Source organism: Anopheles coustani, chromosome 2 (assembly GCF_943734705.1).
Source record: "Anopheles coustani chromosome 2, idAnoCousDA_361_x.2, whole genome shotgun sequence".
NCBI classification, from domain to species: Eukaryota; Metazoa; Arthropoda; class Insecta; order Diptera; family Culicidae; genus Anopheles; species Anopheles coustani.
This window is the reverse complement of record NC_071289.1, coordinates 89,348,624-89,376,133: the sequence shown is the minus strand read 5'-3', so window position 1 is coordinate 89,376,133 and position 27,510 is coordinate 89,348,624. Positions and strand designations below refer to the sequence as shown.

Here is a 27,510-nt window from a genome sequence, read left to right as displayed (position 1 = left end):
TACGGGAAAGAGTGAGAGGCATTTGCTGGTAGATCTATCTTTCTCCTTCGCTCTCCCCCGGGGAGATTCCATTTCGCCTACGCAGCACAAGAGCAAAAGCTCGCATCTGCTGTCTCATTCGGCCCACGCATGAAGCGGTCACGAAAACAGCCGCCAGAGCAGGACGGGACAACTCGAAATAGTTGCTCGCGCAGCTTAGGGTCGAAAAGCTGTGCGCGACTCGCCATTGTTGAGTGAACTGTCCGCGAGCACGGATCGACGTGCTGTCCATTTTCTTAGCTGCAGGTTCGTGATAGAATTTACAACAGCCGCCCTTTTCCGTACTTTGTGCAAACAGTAGTGCTTGCGTTGGTGACATTAAACTTGGCTGAGCCCAAGAAAAATACGACTTTTCTTGTGGAAATTGCCCGAAACCAATTAAACGATCCGCGAGATCGTGTGTTGTGCGAGTCTGTTTGTGTGTGCAACGTGTGCGCGTGTGGTTTTTCGATTTTCTTTTCGTCTAATTTTCCATTCATAATCGTTTTTCTAACCCTCTCTTTCCACCTCCCCATTCACATAGCCAACTCGTATAAATACAAAGTGTCAAACTAAAGAAGCGGCGAAATAAATTTACTCCTGCGCCGAAGCCAAGATAAGCAAAGTGATCGACGACTAGCAATTTCCGGAATACCACCAACTCGCGGTGGAGTAGAAAATACTGCCAAGAAGCAGTAGGTTCGTGAAACAGAGATAGAAAAGGCCCTCGCAGCAAGTCGCGGGTGTTTTTCTCCCGTGTGTGTGAGTGTAGTTGTGCAGATTGTTGGTGTGCCCTGAAACCCGACATCTCGGCACGTGTGACTGCCGTGGACTAGTATCTGCAAGTTTCGCCCTTCTTTCCGAAAAAAAAAGAAAACAACTTCCATTCCAACAGCCACCCCCCCCATTTGTCGGTGGAGCTCCCCCCAGAAAGGTGAGTAAACACTGACCCAATATGTCATCATTTGCCTACCCACACACGAACGCACCAGGCGCGAGTGCGTTTCGGTGGAGCCAACGGTTGGGGAGCTTATTGCTGGCACAAGCAACAATTTTTGCGGCCACAGGTAGGGCTCAGGTGTGTGTTGGTGATAATCGGTGGGGAGCCCGCCGATGTAACGCACACAAAGCGCCATGTAAGTGGCTCCAGCAATGGGGCTGAAGAATATCGAATACGATTTCCATCGAGTATGCTGTGGTTTATGACTCACGGCGAGGAATTCAATATTTTAAAGTTTACAAACTGTCGTCGTCAACATTATCAACTTGCGCTTAAGGTCATTAATCATGTCCAACGAGTGCAGCTTCAGCAGTACTCGAATGAAGAACTTGCAGAACAGCTTCAGCTGGTAGAAAACTGCAAACTACCAATTCCTAGGCCTGCTGTTTTAAAATTGATAAACAGCGAACATTCAAGGCCTGTTCTAAAGTGGTTCCTAATTAGGCTGTATCATTCAGATAGAAACACAACATTTGTTAGCTTTATGACTTTGATTTACTATGCTAGATAATCGCGTACGAAAAGATCATAGGTAGGCAACACTGGGGTTTGCGAGTCAATTTTTGCAAATTAAATTCATTTGATTTGACGAACTCGCCTTGTTGTTCGATTTTTACTACTGACTGATAACAACTGTTTTTGATGCTATATACTTTAAAAATAACCTTCCTATCTAGAAAAAAAACAGCAATTGATATGTAATTAAAACATTATGACTGTTTGCGGGCCTTGATTGTGTTACAAATTTGTTAAACTGTTAACATTTACATAAAAAACAATCATTATAACATTGAATATCAAAGCGTTTCTAAAACATATATGGAAATCCCTTGCTGATCATAACCATTCAGACAAACAAACCATCGTCCCTTTAAAGTTCAAAGACAGAGAAAATTGTTGATGAAGAGAAGCTACTCGACCTCGTTTAAAGAACAACACTATGGGAGGTATTTCCGGGGATACTGCATTTAGCGAGTTTTGCACAAACTGCAGAATGCTTTGCTAGACTCGAATTTCGAAACCTCGGACGACGTTTAGCAGTCACCGACGTCCCGGACGAATGTAAAATTGTCTCCCCGTGTTGTTTTCATAAAACCTGCGTGCGAAGCCTTTGCAACTCTTGGCCATCTTCCCAAACCGCGTCTCGGTGCAACTGCATATAGCTGCACACACCTCGCTGCAGCCGCTGCCGACGCCATGTTGTGTGTTGTTTTGTGGCCGTACGCCGTCTGCCTGTTGCCCCGGTTTTCCCCCTCCACCATCGCCACCACCACGCCGGAGCAGCCTGTTTCGCCGGTTGACGGCAGTTTTTCTTGTTCATTCGTATTTCTTTTGAACCATGTTTCGTCCCCGGCCGCAGAAGCCCAAGGTGTAGGTCGAGAGGGAAACAACAGGCCGACCACCGACAGATCGCAGACCCGCACAGCCTCCTCTTCCTGCGAAGACGATCTTCTTCGGTGAGCCCTCACCAACACACGGCACGACGGGCCCACACGCTTTGCGCACCACAAAAACCCTCCATCCCTGTGTTGGTGCGCAGCATAAACCTGGATCGCGCTTCCCGTGCCCAATCTTATGTTTTCTTTGCTTTCTCGAACGCTAAGCGAACAAGCAGTATGCGCCCTTTTTCCGTTTCTCGTAAGGGATCGGGGAAGTTTTTTTTTTGTGTTCGAGTTATCGAATGGCTGCAATGAGAAACCCATACACACACACACAACACTCCCTGCGCGGCTGAAGGCAATCGTCTACAAAGGTAGCAATTTTTATGCTTCCCTATGCTGCGCCCCTGTGTCTTAAGACGTTTCTTCGCACACTTGCGCTTTCTTGAAATTCGCTCCGCTTCCTGCGGCGAGGAGGTGAAGGTGCCAGGCAGGTACTCGGCATATGAGGCTGGTGTGCCAACCTGCACCACCAACCACAGGACACAAAATGACAGGCCAGGTGAAGCCCTCTATGAAGGCAACAAAGAGCAACGTTTTTGCAGCCGAAAATGCGGCCGCTGACCCCATTCGAGGTCCGAACTGTCCTTTGTGGAAGCAAGAAGGGCACCGAAGGGTCCACACAACTTCTGCACACCGCGACTTGACGGATGGGATACAGTCTTGCCGATCGAACAGGAAGAGACTGCAGAAGATCGCCCCGAAGATCATTTCGAAGAATAGTCTGCTTCCCGCCCTTCGCCACGGGGAACCGTACGGTAACCCGAAATTAAGCATCGGAAAGCATAACCTGGTAATTTTCCACTCTCTTTCGTCAATTTTCCATCGCGCTCGCAAATGTTCGTTCCGTTGCCATTTGTTCTGCTGGAAGACAAATAAACATGTGGGTTCTCGGTGTTGAACCGCCTAAGGATATATATTTTTATTATTTTAAAACCTTATCCTTCGGTACCTTCTACAGCAAACTACCTGGGATGCGCAATTTTCATAAGTGTCGTGAGAAAACGTTTGAGATTTTGTGAGTCTCCACATCAAATACCACCGTTTTGATGTTTCGTGTTAAATCGTAAAAGAAACGGCCATCGGGGCAAGATTTTAAATGTAGTTCAAAAGTGACATAAATGTTACGTTCAAGTGAACGGACTATTAATACCGTCTGAAGATAGGGTAGAATGCGCATTCAGACGGCGATTATTAGTATTTTCTCGTTCCAGTGTTTAATGTTATCGCATTCAAACGCGTACACACAAGAACTCGCACTTGAAACGCCGTAAATAAGCAGTATTTGGACCATAAAAAAGGCCAAACATTAATTAGCATCGTCTGCCAGGAGTCTTCCGTTCGGTCCGGGTAGAAGATCTTCCGAAGTGCAGCGGCGTAATGCATTTCTCAATTGGAAAGTACTTGAGATCAGCGGGACGGCATTCCCGGACTGCAATTCCGTGCACGGTGAATTGTGAATGCGCGTTGAACTTGACGAGAAATGATGGAATGTCGAACCAACGGAGGACCATTTTTCATTGTGATCATTCCTCTCCGAGCCGGCGAACGACTCGGACTTCCCGTTCAATAGAGGTTGTTGGTCATAACGGTACTCCAATCCTTGTGGCGTGTAACGAGTTGGTTGCGGTTTTGAAAACGGAAGGCAGGATTTACCATCGTCTGTCAATGGTAACGTGGCAGGTGAACTTGCCATGTCCTGTCCAGTTCCTCGACCAGCAGAGAGGCTTTGATAAACACTTGAAAACTACTCCTACTTCTTCCTTTCTCGTGGCACTAGATCTTCCACGAACTGCGGGAAGAGGTTCAATAGTCTGATCATTTCCTATCTGTCGCCTGTCGCAGAAAGAGATCGAACGAGCGATCGACAGCTATCAGGGGTTGGGGAAGAGACGTCTTGAGATGTCGACGAAGCGGCGCGTGGAGTAGGTGGCCTTCCTCATTCCAAATGAAGAACCAATATTTGTCACCTGGTGGTGCGATTTGTGTACGCTGTGGTGACTTCACCCTCTCGCCAAGGTGGCTGTTTTAGTTGGCTGGGTCGGCGCATGCTGCTGCTTCTGCCTTTTTTTTTACTGCCCTCCTCGATTCAAGGTGAACCAGGTAGGTGATCGTCGCGATCGCCACGCACTGTCTCGCTGCCGCCACATTTCTTATTCCCGCGGCGATCTTCCATCTGTCCGTACTGAAGAAAAAACGAATAAGTTAAATATGGCGCCGTATCGCCGGACACGAGTCGTAAGTCGAGTGCGCGAATCAACTCCTGGCACGAGGCGCTTCTCAAGCCGGCATAAGACAGAAACTGCACCGATTCAATCGCGTGCGCGGCATAAGAGAAGGAAAAAGGTTAACCTAAACCAAAGCAAATGAAAAAAAAACAACCGACCATCATCAACGGAACCGGCAACTGTATAAATCAAACTTTCTCCCATTCTCATCCGAACACTTGTGCTGAGACACACGCGATCTTGATGTTGATGAGTAAGCGAAACGTCGGGATCTTGTGAGATACGATCCCCCCCTCCCCGCCGTAGATCGTAGTTTGATCGGGGGGACGACTCGGTTTCCTGTGCGGCTCGATTTTAATCGTCCATTTACCCCGTGGAAGTACATCCCGCACTTTGCAATGGCGACGCAACGAGATGTATCAAAGGAAAGGTTCATGCGTAAGGATTGTCTACGTTTGAAACACGCCGCCTTCCCGATGAGGGATCAAAGGCGAGGAAGCTAGGGAAAAAACTGGTCCATAACCGAGCCCGGTGTCGGAAGCTGGTGCTGCTGGAGTCAAAACGGGCCACCGAAGCCAAGAAAAGGCATGCTGGTAGAAACATTTCGCAATGGTAGCAACTTTTTGGGGCTATTTCACAACATGCGGGAAGGCTTCAAGCGCGGGTTCGACGTAACAGCTGTCGTTTGCGTTTCATTCTGTACTAGAAGTAAAACACACACACACACAAAGCCCCCCTACGTAAACATACACACATGTGAGGGAAAAAGAAAAGCCCCCTTTCTTCGGTACGACGAACGTCTCAAAGGAAGTGACTGTCACCGGTGAATTTGTTGAGGCGCAGTTCCGTTAAATGTTTCGTTTGATGATCTTCACAGGAGTCTTCTGTTATCGGTCTAAAACATGGGACACTCTTTTTCCTGAAGGGTTCATGAGAAAAATCATTGTTTAGAAAAGATACTACAACACTACTTTTTCTTCCAACGATTACTGGCTGGGTGATCGTGTTTTCGATAAACTCGAGCCTTTGTGTAAGACAATCCCAGAACTTGTTGACCCAAATCTATCAGGAAAAGTGTTTGTTGTAATTCTTTATTTAATAGAATTTATTGTGTAGTATACTCATCAGACTTAACCGTCCTACTTCACAAACGATGGATTGACTAAATTTAGCAACACTTAACACATCGTTTATCGTACTTAGTTTCAGTGATTACTCATCCAGCAAACATCCTCTGGATGGTTCAGCAAAAATAAAACCATTCTAGTTATCACCTACCTTCGATTTAGCACGTACTAATCACAGTCAAAATATCTTACCTTCGCAATGAAATATTTCTTTGTACATGGTTTCCTTCAACCACTTCTGTTTCCACTATCGTGTCGAATCGAAGACAATCGTGTGTCGATCGGGACAGTTGATATTGGTAGAAACCATCAAGATTCAAGTGCCATTATTTTTCTAACGCTTGGTAACCATCAGGAACCACGAGTCTCGAAAACCATTTATGGTTCCTGAGAGACAGCGTGCGCACAAAGGTACGAACAGATAAGACACACAGTCAGCGACCATGCAGGACTAGGAGCGAAAGGGGGTACGTTAATCAAGCGCAGCCGATAAAAAGTAAAACAAATATACCTTTCGCTCCCTTCCGAGTTGCGAGCGTTTCTGTGGACAAAGAAAAGATTACTTGTGGCAAAGTAAGACTTGAGGAGCTCCCACTTCCATTCGATGTATACATACAACCATGGCTTAAACGGGCGATCGCACCTTAGTTCGTTTTTTTATGGGCATGGAAATTGGTGGAATTTTGATTAAAATTTTCGATAATTGACCACCCTAACTCACCTGGAACGAAGGAAGTCAGCTCGAGTACGAAGAGTGCATCCATCTATCAGGGCACGTGCATCGCGTATCAAATGCACCTCGAAGGCAATCATCACCAAGGAAACAAATCAGTTGCAGTTGGGTCCAATTACGTGCAGTTATTTGTACAGATTAATTAATTTGAACGCAATGGTACCAATTTTTCGGCCATTGGTGTCAGTGACAAACCGCACTGGAACTGATTCCATTACGATTGATGGCCCAGAAAGGAGTGAAAAAAGGTCATCCCGAGTCGCAGGAATTGTTCACTAATGAGACCTACCAGAAGCCTGTTATTACCTGTGCAGAAGATGATAAATGTGTCCACAATTAGCGCTATCAAAGCTGCAGCCGGAACGGAATGAAAGTGTTTGCAGGTCTTACCTTCCTGAAGCCCTTCGCGGAGATAACAATAACCCCCATCGGACGAAAGGAACCTGGTACAGCGTAGAGAGGGACACACCGTGCAACCATGTTATTAGAGAGTGGGTCTTTGTCCGTGAACGCTGGAATGCCGCGTAACCCTACCGAGGACACTCACACCCGTCGTGTTGTCTTTGATGCTGAAGGCATTAGTAAAACGGTAAACATCTATAAACCACCGTGTCGTCGGATGGCATAGAAAGTCAGCGTGCTCCGGTTTAGAAGGTAGATAACTACCATAAGCCCGTCGTTTACCTTACTCGTGCACGGGAAGTCTGCATTTTTGTCCGATCTAGAAGTAGAAGACGCTTGGCGCCATGAGCAGCTGTGTAAGAGATTAAGTTAGGAGTAGAATAAAGAACTTATGACACGCCGTTAGGCATGGTTACAATGTTTAGCTTTGAGGTAAATTAGATGGTTTATTTCTGAGGAACCGAATCAAATGAAGTAGCTAACAGGAAACTAATTTTGTAAAACTTTTCATTTTACGACGTGCTTATGGAGCTACCATAAACCTTGCTTTTTTAAAGTTATTAATGAGTGTTACTTAACCGCCGCACGATCCGTGTGTAGCTGTAGCAGATTTGTTAGGACAGCGAGACTCCTCCCGATGACACGTGACCCTACAGATGGTTTATATTCCGTCCATAAGTGACACCACCAAATGAAAAAAGAACTACAAACGTCCACAGACTCTCCTCCGAGCGATGTCCGACACGGCACAATGACGAGAGCGTTCGCATCCCCCTTTTGCGACTTGGTGGCACTTAGAGGAACCGGTTTTTCTTGGCGTAACTTTCTGCATGGCAGCTCGAACAAAAAAAAAACAACAAACCGCAGTCAGACAAAAGCTCTTCCACACGGTGGTTTGCATACCGCCGACGGTGAGATGTGATCGTGTCAGGCTCTCAGGAAGCAGGTCGGAGGGTCGTGAATGAAGATCGTGAAGCTGGCGAGTGAAGGAGTTACAGGCGCATGGTACGGCGCAAAGTCGTCATCGCGGTGGAGCTACTACTCCACCAATGCGACGATGAACGATGGATATAGGCTTAGAGATTTAGCCTTAGGGACCTGGGTAGGAGTCGAGGAATAGGAGTAGGATGTAAGCAGTGATACAAAGGCGCTAGAGGAAAAGACAACCGACCTAAGGCCCGAGCCGGTTTCGGATGCGTGGGTTGTTTGCTCTGAGCGATTCAGTTCGAAAAGTCACGCCGCAAGATCTCTACGCTCTCCCACCACGGTTGCCACAAATGTCGCACCAACTCCTATGCTCCTGCCACCAGCGATCATAGTGTCGTCGTAGGATTGGTACCCAGTGGATTAGGCGGCGAGAGTGGGCGTGGATGCGGCATAGATATTGGTATTCCAGACATTTTCTTCTGCATCCCCAGCACGCCAACATCCAAACGGGGTAGGGAAGCATTGAGCAATAATTCGCGAAACAGAAACCAGTTGGTCAGTACGTCTTGACTACTCACAGATTGAAGGGAAAACCCAGGAGTTGCTGGAATGCGATTCTCATTCTTCTCTAGGCGCGGGTTCTAGTATTTGCCGCTGACACACTAACGGGCACACTCAATGTGTCTAACGCCACTTCTACACGTGCTCCCGAGAGTATTGTGGTTTTCAACACACAATCCCATTTGAAGTGTACGCCAACATCCTTGCACTTTGTTGATGCAGTGGGAAGTTGCATCGCAAGCCTAGAGGACAGCAAGCACGACCACAACCCACCTCCATCTTAGCGATGGCCCAAGAGCCTCCATCAGACAAAGACTAGCTTGACCCGGTTTTTCGATCGGGAGAAAGAACTCTTTGTTTGTAGGGTTATTAAAGAAAGCACTAATGGGGAAGAGCTTTATAAAAATGTTCTTCAAATCACGTACGTGGGGATACTCGGGCTTGGGACGTGCAGATCCGCACCTACGTCTCGATAGTTCGCAGGTTCTAGGTTATGTTTTCCGTTTGGACTAACCAGGCGTTTAAGTGAAGCCGTTGAAAAAGTTCTGTCAACTCCCTTTACCATATGGCAACGTTCGAAGCGTTCCTACCGACGACAACAACGTCATGATGATGTGATGTGCACTGCATGATATAACACTCTCACCCTCCCCTTCCACCAAAACCACCGCCCCAAGTCACCCGATCATGGCGGCTCCATGGCAATCTTCTAGATTTCGTTTCGTCCGAGCCGAACTCTCATCAATATTCATGACAGTGACATTTTGTGTTCTTTGTTGTTTTGGGGTGGGTTGGAGGTAGGTATTATTTCGTGTTGCCCCTCCCGAAAGGCAACCCGATGCAGCGTGATCCATAATGCATGCTTTGCGGCCGGGAAAGGCAATATTCGAGTGTATTTTGATATGCATTACTCATCATGGAAGAGTCGATCCTTTTTTTCGGTGGAGATTTTATTAATGAAATTCTGATCATGAGTCCCTCAACCCGCACCCGTTATCTTCAAGGCGGAAGTTGATCGTTTATTACGATCCTAAACTATGTACTTTAAAGGAAAAACGTTTGTGCCTTACCTGCGCTTTTTATATACCGATAGTGCTCTGCTGGAAGTTTTTCGTTTCTAACCTCTAATATTTCATTCCTAAAGTGCAAACCAGCTCGAAAGCCTCACCACGCAGGGCTTTTGTGCGCGTAGGAAATTAATGTGTACCTTGCAAAGTCATAAATCGTCACCGTTGCCAGGCGAAACTGAAGTCTTCTGGCTCCACACGTGTGTGTTGTTTACCCCCCTCCTGCTCTTGTCATAACTTGACGATCCCTTCGGGCCCCTGGATATGGAGTATGCAAACCAAATGCACTTAATGGCGAACGATGTGGCGGCCCTACTGACTAAAAACAATACATCATCTCAAATTTCCCTCTTCTCGAAGGCGATGGTTTTCGGAGACCCTGCTCAAGATCGGTCATACACACACACACACATTCCTGCTTTCGCCTGGCGCGCTCTCGGAACGGTTTCGAATCGTAAAATATCTTGCACCGCATAAATATGTCAAAGATCACATAAACTCCACGCTCATTTTACCGCCTTGCCGCAACCGCAGCTTTCCTTTCGATAGCTCTCGCTCGATCTCCTCCCGATCGCTCGTCTTGCTTCATAATTTGTCTGGTGCAGGAAACGACCGAAACGCGCATCCATCCATCGGTAGAAGTTCGTGGTGAAGTGGTGAAGTAAATAAAAATGCAAATAATCAAACCGATGCAAATGACGAACGTGGCCGCGGTGGGAAAGAAAGGCACGGGACAGGGGAAATCTTGAGTGGTGGACGGGAGGTCAAAACCGCAGCAACGCCGTCGGTACAGAAAGGTGAAACTGCATCTCACACCTTCTTTTCCATGCGCTGCCGACCCGAGGAGTCGACGTACCTTCCCGGCCGAGTTGAATTAACAAATGAATTCGGAATGTCTAGCTTGACGTCCACGCGCGCGCGCGATCGTAGGGAAGACAGCACAGGACCACACGCGTGTCGGATGCCAGCTGTCGGGAAAAAATGCATTATTTGTGGTCCAGTCCGCCCGCTCAGATCCATTTGCATCGCTAATGCACCCGGGTCTTGTTGGATCCCGTTGTCAACTTACCCAACGGTTGCGATATAGAATGAACTCAAGTATCGGCGCTCCTTTGTCGACTCCTTTGTGACACTTAACCGACCGGAAGCATTCGGCAACCGAGGCCGAGGATCAGCTGAAAGGAGGAACTCCTTCGGGCAAACCTTGCCAATGCATGTAGATAAGGTCTCGTGGAGATTTAATAGCCAGACACATTCAATTTAACGGGATATCGGCAACAGGAAGTCAAGTGCTGCGATACCTCAATTGCTTGTTTACTATACACAAGGAAATGATATAATTATTAATGAAAACAACCGTTCTACAAATTTTGTTTTCATAAAGCGCGTAACTCTGTTTTCTTACAGACTGCAATTAAAAGCCTTGCAAGATCAGCTTTTCACCATGTCAAACGGAAATACACTCCCTCCCAAATGATTCACTCGGTCATGAACAGATTTGTTAACAAAAGCGGTAATTAATGACTTCGAACGCAAAACGATGCTCAAACACGCCCGCAACACGCAGCTGATGCCGTAAGCGACAAGGTGTTAGCTACGTACATTTTCTCCATTCGATTGTGCGGCGGCAATATTCCAGAAATTATTTTCACCGCCAAACACCCTCGATGGAAGGCTTGGCTGTGGTAAACAGAAGCGGGGCAACGCCCCAGTTAGTTTATCTGCACCGTTAATTAACATGCAGTTGAAATTGACGCAAATCTCTGTACGTCAGGGCAGATCTTGAACCCCCTCGGTAGGCAAACAAATCGTTTCGTTGCACAACAGCTGCTCAGCTGGTGGGGTTTTCCTGCTTTGTACTTTAAATTTCTTGGAAATGAGGGATTTGGTTCGATGTATCCCAACCGGGGTACAGCATATAGTTTTACAATATCTTAGGCGCATTACGGTTTTTATCAATATTTATGGTTCCCTGAAGATGGACGATAAGTTATCAGTTTGTTTTCTATTGGACCACCCAAAATACACGATACAGCGATCTTCAACAGCTTCAGTCGACAGATAAATGACAGACGACAAAAAGGGTTTCATGTTGTTGCCAGCTTGAAAGGCTCCCAAGTACAGTCGCCTTGCAAGGTGGAACAAAGGAAGAGGATGTTCTTCCATAACCCCATAACTCACCATGGCTCCAACATCAGACGACACTAATACCTCTCGACTGTTGGCGGCCTAAGTGGAAGGCGAGATGCAAATGAGTTATAAAAGAGAATTATGCGAGCAAATTGAATTTACATAAAAATGCCACACTTGATGGCTTGTTGCGGGGAAGCGAGCCTCGACGGCACCACAACACAGGAAAAAAGGGATCATCCAATGTGGAGACCCACGGCCCAGCACATCAACAAAGCGGCATATGTGTCGGTATGCAAACATTCTGTTTCTCCGAGAAAACCCTACTCGTTCCCTCCGAATCCACTTCAGTGTTGTTTGCCGCCATCGTTGGAATTCTAATCCGCATGGCCTTGTCTCAAACCACGCGCTCCGATCGGACCAATGTCCCCCCTCTCCGTCGCCTGAATGTCAGCTAGTTTTCCCCCATGCGGCACCACCGTGTATGGCGTTAGATTTTCCGGAAATAGGGTAAACCACAGACAGCTGCGGCTCTTGTTGACGGATTTTCCACTAAATCCATCCCTGTGTGTGCCTCGGAAAACGGTTGGACCTAGGGGGGAGATTTGGCCGCGTTGTAAAGCTGTCAGTGTTAATTACTAGTTGTACACTTGTTTCAGACTCCCGTCAGTAGCAAGCACACAGGTGCCTTGTGCGAGTAAGCTTCGCAACACCCTACGGGGATTTTCCAGTCATATTTGTTGATCATTTTCTCTCACGAATATCGGTGCGTGCTGAGAAACTCGCAACTCGAGCGGGTGCATGATCTCTGCCGTTGCCCTCGAGATGTTAAATGTCAGCTTATTGATCATGTGCCAACGAGAGCGAGAAGAAGAAATATAACAACCAGTGCAAGGGATCAGGCGTGCGTGCACATACACACACACACGTGATTTAATCACGGCTGTGCAAAAAATAAAACAGAGACTTATTTACTGCGTGCGTCGCATTTTCCCGGACACGCCAGCAGGCGTTGACGATGGGATTCTTGGGTTTTCCAGATCCCCATAGAAACACCATAGCGAGAAGGCGGTTTGCTACATGATACGCCTACTTGTTGTCAGTAAAAGAAGCAAATGAGGTTGTTTAATTTGCAGCACGCAATAGTAATGTAAATGAGTGGTCTCATGTATTGATAGTATAACAGTTCGTATAACATATTCGTGATCATCTGATTCGACGATTTTGCTGGTGTAAGCGACTTCAGAATTCAGAGCGACGATTGAAATCATTCACTTCTTGAATATCGTAAATTATAAATTCAAAGTCGTTTCGCCGAAAGAGTCCTTTCCTTCCTATCTCCTTCTCTTGAGTGTGTGTCAGTTCAAGCTGAATCGAAACCGACTATAATAATCGGCAGGGGCACTGCAACAATACGCGTAGCTTTCCCGCTGGCTAAGAAATCACCAGAAACCGCCAGTTTCACGATCACACTGTGATCTCCAATTTCGGTACGGTTCGATCACCATTCCCCGAAGTAGAGTGGTGGAGGAGGTATCCCGTAAATCATCCATTCTTGTCGAGCGTTTCCAGCCGACCAGCCTCGCGTTTGATTTCACCTCTCCGAATCGAACGATCAATTTACGATCGAATCGACCGTAAAATACCGTCCACATATTTAGACACCGACACACGTCACGCCGGCGGCGGCGGCGACGGCACCGATGGTCGGCGAATCGACTGAACTGTCGATCACACAAACCGTATATCCCTGTCCGCGCTCGGACCGTGCCCCACTTGAACTGAGCGGCTCCACTTCTAGCCTTCGAGATATGGTTGGCCCCGGCGGCGGCAGCAGCGACTTAGTTGGAGTACAATTTACTGCCACCGGTGTCGCCAGCATCGTAATCCTATGTCTCCTGATACGTCCATACTCTGCCGTCGCCGCCGCCTGCATCGAATTCTAATTAAACCGTCAGCTTTCGACGCAATGTCGCCCTGCCACTAGAGTCGCAAACCAGTCGGTTGTTGCTGTCGAACGATCGATGAAGTCAGCAAAAAGCGATCGTTCCACAAGCCAGCATTCGCTAAACACGTACAGTACTGATCCTCCAGGCGTTAATCTAGGAGGTTTGATGCAGTACGATGTGCCGCTCCTTGTCTCGCCCAATCGGATTGTTTCTTCTGCAACGCGTTGCAATGTCGACTGTGCATGGCGTCACACATGCGCAACACAACAGATCACGATCCGGCAACAATTGTTTCTCGCATGATATGTGAGGTATGCGCGCCGTAAGAGACTCGTCTGCGGTCTAGTCATGTTCGTCTACGCCAGGGTTCGCCAAAGTCCGGACCGCGAGTTTACTTCCGTTGTGACTTACTATGCCCAGATAATACATATTGAATTCAATCCAGTTGTTAATAAGACTATATGTTTTATATTGTAGCACCTTTCAAAAGGCTAATCCATAGATCTGGTATCTTTTGTAAAACGGTTGTCAGCCCCTGGTTCTAATAGCGTCACCGACAACGCTAGAACGCCTTTCAAATGCCACGAACTACAAAGGAACGAACCTCCATTCAACGTTGTACGACCAGTTGTTAACAGCATCGTTGGTTTATCCATCCATCTTAGAACTGTCTGCGATGGCCGGTGTCGGTACAAACTGCCGTTTTTGAGTGATATATTCTACCTTTCCGAACTGTCAACTACCGTTGCCATGGTGTTAGGAGGAGATTGACTATTGGGAGGATTGTTTGTCAGGTCCTCTCAGCGACAACAAACACGAACGTATCTCGGCTTCCACTTATCAGGTCGCTTTGTACCCCTTCAGATAGCACGTTCAGACAAAACTCGTACACTGCCTCAAAGCCAACAAATCCTCACAGCATTTATTAGGAAGCTTTTAACTCATCTCCCGCGGAAGACAGTTTTTATCGGGAGAAATGATAGATGTGCCGAGGTGCATCTTCTAGCTGGTCACCGGTCATCGGGTAGCCACGGGAATATATCGGTGGTGATTTATTTTGTCCTCACCGTCTCCAGCAACGCCTCCCGACAGCAGCCGTCAACTGTTTCGTACGGTCTTCTCTTATCGGTGTTTGATTTCGTTCCGCTAGCAGCTGCGGGAACTGGATTTCGAGAGGAATATGCGACCAGCGAAACGTGGCTGTGTGTTTAATATTTAGCAAGCGGGCTGTAACAACCAACAGTCCACAGCCACCAAACAAAACTGCAGTAGCCACTGGCAGAGGTTTTTAGATTGCCTGCTTTGGTGCGCTACCATTTTGCGAGACGCCCTCATTTCGAAAACTTTTAAACGATGTTTGGGTTTTTGTCGTGGCGTTCCTACGATCGTCGGATCAGAAGTTCCTCAGAAGCACCCGGGACGTGCCCCGATGGGCAAGAAGCCGTACGCTGGCCAGTCTTAACGACGTTCTAGAATAATTATGTTTACCGCGACTGGAATTTATTACTCTTCCACACTGGACTCTGGCGAAGATCACGTACAAACGGTGGGTTCGACAGCTCGGGGATTGATCGATGCTTGACGGATCACAACTACGGAACCGAGTGAGTGGTTTGCCTAGGTGCGCATGTGTGCGTACGCGATGTTGAAGTGGTTCACAATTCATTCTGTTGTGCGATCTTCGACAATCAGGTTTTACACATTAGCAATGCAGTGTCGATGAACGTTGCGAGAAAATAGTCGATACTTGATGTTTGATCAAGCTTGAATTATCATTTACTTAAACGGTGCATGTTAAACTTCGATCAGTAAAGGTACTTATTTCCTTTGTTTGGGTCTCCGAAGGTCATGATAGTCAAGGTTTTAAATTTGGGAAACCACCTGTTACGTGCTTCTCCAGCGTTACGATTGAAATCAGTAGTTAGAGTTGATAACGTACGGTGTACTTCCGATGAATGTACTACATGTCCTTGAATTGTTGTATCGTACGTCCTATTCGTTTCACGTCAATAGGATATCACGATGGAAACGTTCGGAAACGAACAACAATTACTGGATTATATTGTTCAACCTAGTATACAATCAGTACAGATAAAAAAATCAATTCTAGTAAATTCCAGTTGCTACATTTATTTTTAATACTTTGTGATTAGTAGGCCATTTTCTAATCAGTCTGTTTTGTTTTCTCTCTGCTCATTTCAGGTAAACAACTTAATCTATCGTGATAAATTCACAACACGTAAGTTGGGCAGCTGTAAAAATTGTTCCATACGAGTAATTGCTGCAAAAAAATCAATTCTATTCAATCTGATAGAGATAGACAAAGGTATCTGGAAGAAACAGGCAATAAGGAAATATTAAAGACAATCTAAAAACGCCTTACTATCTCCAAAGAACTAACCAATACTCAGAACTTACATCTGTCATGCGGATGTTTTGGCATAAAATTGGTTAGCAGACTGGACATGCAGAGAGTGCACATCATCACTCTGCTTGCTGTATGCTGCCAGCTGCTTCCCGTTAAGGCGCACTCCCCGGTAGCCTGTTTGGCCTGTTTGAATGATCCCCGTCGAAAGGGTCAGCGACCCAAAAGCTGCTGCCGTCCATCATTTGTGGCCAGCAGCTTCTCCGACCCATTTGCGGTTAACCGGTGCGGCCGACGATCGGGCCAACCTTCTTGGAACTTTGGCGACATTTTATCTTTCGTCGATCGCTGACTAGACGCTTCCGGTTCGCGGGTGGCGCGAAGGAAGGGGTGCAACTTTTTGTGTCCCATCTGGCTGAAGATCCCCAAAGTATGGTCTTCCGTCAATTCCAGTGGTTGAAGTAAGTAAAGCAATTCAGGACATTTTAATGCTCAGAGGTTTTTCTTGTTAGCGCATTGACAAACCATTGGAAGACAACCCATATACCGTCCACCGGGTGTTTATTCTGCGTAACCTTCCACGAGAGGATCAAGATCGACGCCAAGCAGACCGATGGTACTGGATGATTTGCTGAAAACTGGAAAAAAGAAAACACGCCACTGCAATTAAACAGCATGATCCAAAAATATAACCGTATGGGGAGCTGTTCGAGAAGTTTTGTGGTGGCCCCACCTCGATCAAGCTCCCGCCGTGGAACACGGAACACCGGGAGGTGTTTTCGGAAACGATACAGCGCCCGTGCATCGATCTGTGTACGTGTGTGAGTCCGTTTAAGGCGGTTCTCGTTGCATCCGCAGTAAAATGCAGGCAACGCAGCGCGTACGAACACCACAATGGCCGCGGAAATAACCGCGACTGCTGGTGGAACCACCGTTGGGTTTCCAGAACGCTCTTTTGTGCTGGTATTGGTCGGAAATGGCCTCGCCACAACAGCACCTAGCACGGATAGCGGTCCACCGTGAGGTTAACCAAACCGTTCGCAGTTGGAAAGCGAAGGCGAGAAAGAGAAAACTGACCCCAACTACTACTGCCATACCCCTGTGTAATTGTTCTTTTGCGTTTTCTTCCATACCACGAAACCGCGAGCATCATCATCTTATTTCTTTTTTGTAATGCACCATCTGCGGCGCAGGCAGAGAAAACCGACACCGATAAGAGAAACTGCGGCTTTTCAAAGAGCCACAGGTGCTGAAAACTGGGGTTTTCCAGCGGCACCACGATTCCTTGTCTGGGGAATGCATTCGAGTATCTTCGAACTGTTTATTTATGTGGAGGTTTTTCCCCGCATTTCCCCGGTTTTTGTTCAAAACTTCGTAAAGTAAACGATTCATTTTATTCTGATGCTGTCTATTTCCACCAAAAAATAATAATCACAAATGATTATTCTTGACGCAATCGGCAGAAGTCGTCTACTATCCCTAACACAGAATGTGTTAGTGTCCCACGAGAATATACGAAGCAAAGGTCCATTAAGTGGGGGTTAATACTTCAATCAGTGTTTCTATGTAACCACCACCCTACAAGTGTCATCATTATGATCATCTCGATATGAGGTAATGGTAAAAGGTCAGTTTAGAGCAAACTTAATGACCACCTCCCACACAGCATGGGATCACCCACCATACCATCGATGCTGAAGATGATTCGTATCAAAACGTCCCACCATCACGGTCCATTGCGACAAAATTAATTAATGGGCCTAACACTTCTCGCCGTGGCGACGATCACGATGGTAATCGGGTCCGTCAGAACAAATCAATTCATTCAAGAGCTACCAATGCAGAAGCCAATTTCCCGTCACAATTGTCGGCCATTATCGATTGCGATTGGGGTCGGTGGAGAAGTTCGGAAGACGGAAGCTTGTTGAGGATCACCAGACGGGTATAAAAAAGATATAAACAGTTGTTAATGACGCGGTATAATATTATGGTCGTTTTATCGATTTATCACGTGATAAAAGTAGAGAAGAAAATAAATACTAAGTCTTTATAAGTATTTTATGCTGGATTCTAAAAGTTTACTGGTGGATATAACACTCATGAACCACTTTGAAAAGACTTTTTGATAGGAAAGCTAACAGATGCTTCGAAAATAGTCCGCACTATACAACTTTCTGTTTTAAACGATTCGTATGTGAATCCATGGACGACCATTAGGTCAGGCGGACGAATATTAAAATGCAATTACTCAGCTCAATTAGCATCGGATGCAACCGCACAAGCGGCGAGTGCACAGAACACTAGTTTAAATGGAAGGTTTCTCGGTTTGGCTTTGAAGTTGGTGCCAGTCCAGCACCCGCCTCCCCTTCTCCAATCCTCAACGAGACTCCTCTTTAATTGCTCCGTCTGAGCGGGGGAATATGCACGATGTTTGTTGAGGGGTAATTTAATATTCCGGAATATGTGAGGGTGCTGGTACGCGACGTTAGGGAACCGGTAGAATCGACACCATGATCACGCAAGTTAGAACATTGTATGTTCCTTATAAGGAATCTCAAGCCGCACAAATCACGATCGCACATGTCGGCGACGACCAAACCTTAGCCTCGTGAGTGTAGGATAGTTTAAGTGGAACGGCATCTAAGGAAGAAGAGATTTATTCAATTCTATAACCGCATTAGGAGCAGTCAATTAGTGTATCTACTTTATCAATCGTTCCAGGAGACGCTCAGGGAAATATACTAGTTCCTGCTTCAACCAATAACCTTCATCAACTAGACAATCTCACGGTTTCTCCTCCCAGGTGGGGAAATAAACAAAGATCTCTCTCGGTCCACGTACAGACAAACTGACCGAGGGCTCTCGGTTGGGGTGTTCGAAAAATCGAAATTATTTATCGAAGAAACAAACGTCTCTGGCTTGCCCCGCAGAGCAAGGGTCGAAGTGTAAACAGAATTTAACAACTTTCGCTTTACGGCTTCGGCACCGGAACCAACATATTGGTCTTGGCAACCCCCATCACCTCACCTTGGTATTCCGCCACACGATCTCACTCGTTAGGTCAATTTTACTGAAGCATGTTTTTCCTCCCTTTCCGTGCTTCTTTCGACGGAGTTCGACGGTAAGAGAAAATCCATTCCATTTCCCTTAATACGAACACTTTTCTCTAGGCATGATTCGATCGATCGATCGTCAATCGTTAAAGCAGGAAATAGATCCGCAGACGTTGTCCACATATATCATGGGCTGTCTTTTTCCGTTTAACGGTCGAACGTAAAACGATCCGTTCCCAAGTTGATCTGGACTGACGGAAAAGACAATAGCATCAGGGCGCATGATTGAAGCACGGGGAACAGATTTTCTTCACCATCCAGAAAATTTGTTTACTTCAGCAAGACGCTTCCTGTGTGCGTCTGGTGGAAGAAGGATTGTCCTCAACTTCGAAAACTCCGCAGTCGAGGCACGATCGGTGATGGATGGAGGCCTATTACCGGCACCAGATGTCACGTTAATTGAGCGCATCGTCTCTGAAAGGCGTTATCTTCTTTCTTCAGGCTTGAAACCTCAAACCCTCTCGCCTTCCTATCCCACCTCTCACCCGGTAGTTGCGTAACGAAAGTGCGGATCATCTGTCATATGAGGATCGCCTGATGAGGGAAGGAAGACTGAAAGAGCTTAAGAGCAGTCTTTGTATTGGACGAAAGGTTCTTTTATTTTCTAATTATGGAAGAAAATAACGCAAAATACTGTAACTAGGCCAACCCGAAACCAATTGCAGAACCAGATACACAAATGCGACGATCGAGGGTATCCATCAAAGACTGAGGATTCGATAGACTTGCGCTGAAATCCTTTCACCGAAAGCCATCGACATAATGACACATGAGGTGTGTGCGTTTTCTTTTTTGCAATTACGCTCCGGAAGCTTGGAGACGTGCGTCATAGGAGTGAATTGCAGTGTACTCCACCGTCATCATGTAGAAGACATTTGTGCGGTGGAGGCCGAACAAAAGAAATTGGTACCTTCTATAGCGGCGTTGATGCATTCGATGCGTATGCGTACCATTCGGAGACCTCCCTGTCAATATGCAATTGAAGGCATCGCTGTAACTTATCCGATACCAATGCCAATTTAAAACTTCTGGCGTATAAAGCTCTAGCAAAGGTCTATGCCATAACACCGATGCGGATATTTAACGCGGTCGCCATTAACCATTTCCAGCAACGTACAACAACGCCCCCTTAAGGTTTGGTTTGCGAAACACCAGTGTGACATACTCGGCCCATCTGTGGCGCAATTCATTCACGGAACCCTACTACAGCGTTGTATGCGTACCACTTCCTCCAGACGTGTGGAGACACAAACTCGCTATCGCTATATTCTGTTTGTTGGGTCGCTTATCTTATCGCGACGCAAAGCAGAAAAAAATGGGTCTTATCTATCTATTCTTCATGATGGTGCTGGCCTCGTGAGAAGGTAAGAGAATAGTACCAACTACCGGCAGGAAAACACGCCAATGGCACCTGGGCACACACATGTCTTCCTGGAGTGTAGCCACTAGACAATTCTGTAGTTCACTTGAACCTCTCTCTCGTGCGGTCACTAGCCAAAGACGGTAAGACGATAAACTCCGCGGAATTATCTACCACCGTACCGGGAGGAAACTCTTTGTTAGTATTTTTTTCCTAAACGGCACGTATCGTCGTCCGCGAAGGGGCAGAGAATGCCAATTAGCTGATTAGAGCGCTAATCGTTTGGAGGCCTCTTCATTACGGAACGGAACGAAATAAACCTCCAACGAAAACAACAAAAAAAAAAGACCTGAAATTCTCGTCTGGTACGAGGCGCCAGATCGAATAAGTACCGAAATAAACGGCTTATTTATTTGGCCCGTAGTGCTGCCGAACGTCCGATTGGTAGGGCATTTGGGGGAATTCGGACCGAGAGAGGGAAAGCAACGGGGACGTAGTCAAAAACCTCCCCGACGCATGTAAACACTTCACGCGAGGGATACCATTAAGTTGCTGGCTTTTGGAGTATGTGAAGGTATCTCCTACCGCAACGTTTCGTTTTACTGCAAAGTGTGAAAAATTATCAATTCTACGTTCATGTGCAGCTAGAAATGCCGGATGAACCATGAGTGACCACAAAATTGTCCAGATGCCTTTAAAGAATCAGATTGCCAAGCGACGAAAAAAATGTTGCTATGCGTTGAAATGCAAATCCATTTTCCAATTCCGTAATGATTTACTTGAGATTTATGGCTAGTTATCTTCAAATCTTGACGTTAATATAACTTATACAATAATAGAATATTGAGAAAATAATCTTTTTACAAAGCTAAAGAAAGGTTTCACGAATGTTGAATGGAACCACACATTCCGGTTGAACTTATTCGCTCCACGCAGCAGAATCACGCTGGGGCCGTGATTGCAACGCCGCGACAGCAAATATTTGATCATCAAACTCCAAACATTCCACAACCATATATCACATTACTTCCATCCGCACATTGACCGGCCTCGTTTCGTTTCTCCGCAGGTTCGTTTGCGCGCGATGAGACACCAGTATCTACTGGTGCTCACGGTAGCGCTATGTGCGCTCGCCGTGGGCTCCAGTCCGGCCCTGAAGTCGGACCTGCCGAAGGCGAAGGACCCGCTGTTCAATAAGATGCTTGCGGAAAGTGACCCCTTGATTCCGGATGCGCACGATCCACGCTACAACAAGATGCTGCCGGATCCGGATGAGAACGCGATCGACAGCGCTGAGGACGAGGACGAGGACGACTCGGATCTCGACGATGAGCCGGTCCTGCCGAAGAAGGCAGCAGATCTGAACCCCAAGTACGCCCAGCGTGCGAAACAGGACAAATCGACCGGTAAGAATGTTTGAATATCCTGGTCTCAATCTTCATTTTGGATCAATATTCTCACCCTTGTATTGTAGGTCCAACAACGATCAATCAGGTGAAAATCAATGACGACATCGATAGCTACGAGGAGATCCTTCTGAACGGAAACGGCAAAGGAGTGGTAAGTTTCAATTCGTTATTCGATCGTAAAACCTCTAAAAAATGAGTAGCAAAGCACGATTGTAAAGATCTTACTAACCTCCTGTCCATCCATTGGCGAAGGACATTGATGAACTGCCTCAAGTGGAGGACCTTACCGGTGAAGTGCTTCCATCGATAACGAGTACCGATACTCCCGTCGACGAAGTAAGTTGTCTCCGGTTTGTCCGTATCCATCTTTTTGTGTCCAACACGTGGCCATTCTGCCGTACTGAGTTTCACTGTCTTCAAAGTCATCATTTGAAAACAAAATTGGATTCCATGCTATTTCATGGAGCTCTTTTTTCCAATATTGTAATACCCTTTTTTCTCGTGTTCCTACAAGCTTTACGACGATGAGTCTGTTAGTGAATCAGACGAAGAGAGTGGCTCCTCCGAGGTTAACAAAGAACTGACCGATCCACTTGTAAGTGTTTAAAAGGCAATCGTGCGCAAGCGGTTTGATTTTCTGTTGAACTCGTTGTAATAGTGTTGTCTAGTCAAGCTATCACTGTCCGATCACCTTTTAAGTAATCATCTGAAATGAAATTGCATTGTATGTTATATTACGGAACGTTTGTCTACAATAACGCTCTTTTTCCTCGTCTACCATCCGCTCGTTTTCCTCGTCCGTTTTCTACCTTTTGGTTGGCAATATTCTCCTATGTAGACATCTTCTAATTCCACCAACACCGATAAGACTACCAGCAGTGCTGAAAGTGATGAGCTTTACAACGATGAGTCCGGAAGTAAATCGGACGAAGAAATTGACACGCTCGGGGTGGACAAAGTTCTGGTCGACCCTCTCGTAAGTGTTCAAAAGCGGATCGTGTAAAAGCAAGTTTGTCCCTCTCTGTTTTTATGTTCAACATGGTGACATTGATGGTATTTTGTTGTCTGGAGTTGGTCACTGTCCGAATCGTCTTCCATTGCAGCAGCCAAAATGAAATTGGATTGCATGCTATATCACGGAATGCTTTCATCCAATAATGCCGCTTTTGCATGTATTCTCCTTTCTATCCTTCCACGCTCTCTATCTCTTCTGGCTGCCAAAACGCTTCGCTGTAGAAATCTTCCAAATCCACCACAACCTCAACCTCAACCACCACCACCGCTAAGCCTAGCAGCAATACTGCATTTGATGATGATATTTACAACGATGACTCCGTTGAATCAGACGAAGAGGATGACTATCCACTTGTAAGTGTCCACAAAGGGTGTTATGAACAAGCGAGGTGTTTCAAATTTTGGCGATCGCTATGCGACATAAGTGAAACAGGGTAAATTTTATCATATTTTTTGTTTCCATTCACTTTCCAAGAAACCGATTCCTGGGAAGGAATCATCTAAAAGCGTGCCCTCGACGAGCACCACCACCGTAAAGCCGACCGGCACAACCAAAAAGATGAACGTAGAAATTCTCGATCAGTACGACGATGATGCCGATATGGAATATCAGTACATCTACGACGACGATGACGACGATGTCGATGATGATGAGGACGACGAAGATGATGAGGATGAGGCAGAGGATGCGCAAACGGAAGCGACAAACGTGGCAAGCGCGGTCGAAAAGGAAGCAAAGAAGCAACCGAAACCAGCCAAGAAGACAAAGGAGCAGAACAAAACCGCTAACAAGGCGGTAAGTGAAAGTCGTTCAAAACGATCTGCTGCCCGTTTCATAAAGCACGTGTGTTTCATTTTTGAAATTATCAATCATTACAGAATGACGCTGAGTATTACTACGACGAGGATGAAGATGATGACGATGACTACAACGCTGATGCGGGCAACACGACTTACTGCCCGCGTGGATGCATTTGCGAGCGCAACATGCACGCGTACATGGTCGCTACGTGCAGTCGGTTGGATCTGGAGACACAAAAGTTCGCCTCGCACATCACCGACCTACAGGTCCTCGACGTTGGGCCCAAGTTCCCGATTGAGTTGGGACCGGATTTCTTCAAAAAAATTGGTCTCAGTCACGTAGTGTCGATCAAGATCACCAACTGCACGATCGTGTACATCAGCCCGCAAGCGTTTGCCGGTCTCGATGAGCTGTACTCGGTCAATCTGTCCAACTCCGGCATCGACATGATCCACCCGGACACGTTCGCTAACAACACCAAGCTGCGCCTGCTGACGTTGTCCGGCAACGATCTGAGCGCCATGCAGAGCGTCAACCACAACACGCCGTACACGGACTACATGCTGAAGGCGCCATCCGTCGAGGAGCTGGATATTTCGCGCTGCAAGCTGCAGGAGCTGCAACCGAATGCGTTCAACGAGCTGAAGAACATCATCTACATCAACCTGTCGGAGAACAACCTGAGCAACCTGCCGGAGGGTCTGTTCGATAACGTAGAAACGATCGAGGAGTTGGACCTATCGACGAACAACATTGCGGACCTGCCGAGACACATCTTCGCCAAGACGTCGCTGGCAATCCTGCACTTGAAGCACAACAAGATCAGCAACAACGTCGACTTTGTGACGGCCGATCTGCAGAAGCTTGATCTGAGCTTCTGCCAGATTCGAACGATCAACAATCAGATGTTCAAGGGCATGGACGGGCTGACCAATCTGATCCTGAAGGGCAACCATATTGAGAAAATCAAACCGATGGCGTTCATCTCGCTCGGCAGCCTGCGCCAGATCGATCTGTCGTACAACAATCTCGAGCAGATTTCCGCTCAAACGTTTATCGGCAACAAGGTGCTCGACATCGTCCGGCTGAACAACAACCCACGGCTGAAGCGCCTTCCGAACGAAGGCTTCGAGAGCTCCTACAACGGTACGTTTGGTGTGTACTTCATGGACATCTCGAACTGCGACATCTCCGAGCTGGCGGACAACACGTTCAAGACGATGCCGCACCTGACGCGCCTTAATCTAGCCTGGAACAACCTACAAACCATTCGGCCCGCCGTCATGGCTCATCTGGGCAAGTTGATGGATCTGGACCTCAGCAACAACATGATCACGGATCTGGACGAGAAAACATTCCAGATCAATCGCAATCTGAACAGCGTAAGTATTGCATTAGGAATAAACCGTCAACGGTTTTCATTGATTTTATCCGCTTTTGTTCCATACAGTTGAACCTGGCCGGCAATCAGATTTCCAGCCTGTCGAGCAAAATCTTCCACCCGCTGCAGTACCTGAGCGAGCTTGATATCAGCGACTGCGACCTGCGCACCCTCTGGGAAGACTCGTCGCTCAATGCGAAGCGTGAGGAAGTGCTGCCCAATCTGAGGCGTCTGAATGCGTCGTACAACGAAATTGCCGAGGTGTTCGTATCGGACCTCCAGTCGATGGCGAAGCTGCGTGTTCTGGACATCCGCAACAACACGCTCAGCTGCACCGACAACTTGCAACCACTGATCAACTGGTTGCAGAAGAAGCAGGTAAGCATTTGCACAACCAAGACCATTAACATCGAAGGTGTTATTGAGGTTAATGTATTACTCGCTTTTAGATTTCGATGGCCGATAATGGACAAGATCACGTGACGCATGCCGAAATGAACGTGCTGCGTACGGATAACTCGGTCTCGCTCAAGCAGTGGAGCCAGTTTGCTTGGGAAATTTGCCAGGGTGGTAGCGGTGGCGACCCGGACAAGACGCTGACGTACAGCGAAACGGAGGAAGACTACGACGACGACGACGAAGACGATGACGATGACGCCGATACCGATGCCGATGTGCTTGCGAAGACGAGCAAGTCGAACAAGGTTGTCGACAGCAAGAACAACGAGCTGCTGGACGATTACTCGAGCGAGTCGGTCGATAGCGACAGCGCCGACAGCGAAGACGATGACGACGAGGATGAGCAGGAGCGCGAAAACATCCTTGACGACGTGAAGGGTATCCAGAAGATCGAGGAAGAGATCCTCACCGGAAAGCACCACCTGGACGTGATGGATGACGACAGTGAATACGAGGACGACAGCGAGGGCACTAACGCGGATGACGTTGTCATCCTGGAGAGTGGCACGTTCTACGCCGTGTCGTCCTTCTGGATTGTGGTGGCGTGCATTCTGTTTGGTCTGTCGATGATCCTGTTGGTGGTGGTGAAGGTTCTGACCGTCGTAATGAAGCGACGTGGCGAACGTTACCGTCAGGCTCTGCTTGCCTCGAAGAACTCGTTCGTCTATCAGAAGCTGACGGAGGATGTGGCAGCACCGAAAACACCGAAGGTCCACCGGTACGCACCGATCAATCAGGTGTAAACGAGTGGTGGTGGATCCCGTGTGGATGGAAAGTCCCACAGTACGCCCCGCGCAACAGTCAACGAAGTGGCGCGTTCTTAGATTTCGTAAAACATACGTGAAACAGTAACGGTTTAATTAAAGTAGAGAGAAGCATACTTTAACAGCTTTCACAACGGATCACCGAGCTTCCCTTCGACTACTGCAGCAGCATTTGATCGTAGCGCATATACGTAATGGGAGCATGTTATTCAAATACTTTTTTGGTCATATTCAACCAGTTTTGAACAGCGAAAAACAGCTTTGACGTACTTATCAGACAGCAAACCGGGGCAGCAAGCGAAGAAGGCGCAGATTATTTCTTCTTATTTATTAAGTCCACCTCCTGCTAACTGGCTTATCCTTTCTTCCTGATGTTTCCCTTTTAATTTGCAACGTTCCTCAAGATGGACTGCATCTTGCTAAGTGATTCGCACATATGAAGTTTTTTCGATTCCCAATCCGCCAGCTTCATTAGGCTGAACCTACGGTGATCCGGATGGGTTGACTTTCCATTACTTAAGCTACGCGTACCGTGCATTGTGCAGCTGATGAGCCGTAGTATTGTAGTTATAAATGCTAGACAGTTACTTCGTATGATGAGTTTATTACGGTCTTCTTCCAACTGTAACCTTTAGTTCCAACAAAATTTGAAATCTTCCCGTTCCAATCGTTTGGCAAGCGAACGGGAAAAACATACATTAAACAACTATGCAGCACAAAGCTTCGTTTTTTTAGTGCCATTTGATAGTGAGATGCTTTTTCTTGAATTATATTCAAAGTACCCGGTGTTGTTATGCTGCAATAGAACCGAAAAAAACCTACTTAACCATAAATAATCGAAAACCGCAAGAAAACATGAATGGTCCTCAAAAAACAGTAAAATACTACACGGGAGCGCTCATTCCATAGAAGCATTCGAAGCCTGTAAGGCCCGATAGTTGGGCGGCCGGGCAGGTTCTCCGACAGTATCAGATCCGATAGCATCGTTCCAAGATTCGCGCACATTCAAGAATTTTTTTTCTTCTTACCCCTCCCATTTGAACCGCGAACAGAGAAAAATGTCCAACCCGTACAGTAATTGTGTATTTTTTTTATTTTCTTTTTTAAATTATTGAGGTGTCTACCGAGATAAACACAAAATGATTTGATGAAATAAACCTTTCGTCAAACCGGAAAAGGGAAAAGGGATTTTTGCTGTGAGTTTATACTATGAAAGAAAGTATTTTAGCACTCTTGTTGAATTATTTAATTTAAATTATGTC

General features: G+C 46.7%; 1 protein-coding gene across 1 annotated transcript; it reads left to right on the top strand.

Annotated features, from left to right (window-relative positions):
- Window positions 1–237: 237 nt before the first annotated feature.
- Window positions 238–27,422, top strand: LOC131261832 (uncharacterized). The gene is made up of 11 exons (XM_058263670.1): window positions 238–285; window positions 563–952; window positions 21,489–21,825; window positions 21,894–21,979; window positions 22,343–22,423; window positions 22,667–22,804; window positions 23,065–23,196; window positions 23,318–23,638; window positions 23,722–25,026; window positions 25,095–25,403; window positions 25,475–27,422. The coding sequence occupies exons 3-11, from the start codon at window positions 21,504–21,506 to the stop codon at window positions 26,225–26,227; spliced, it is 3,447 nt and encodes a 1,148-aa protein (XP_058119653.1). The 5' UTR covers window positions 238–285; window positions 563–952; window positions 21,489–21,503; the 3' UTR covers window positions 26,228–27,422.
- Window positions 27,423–27,510: the final 88 nt, after the last annotated feature.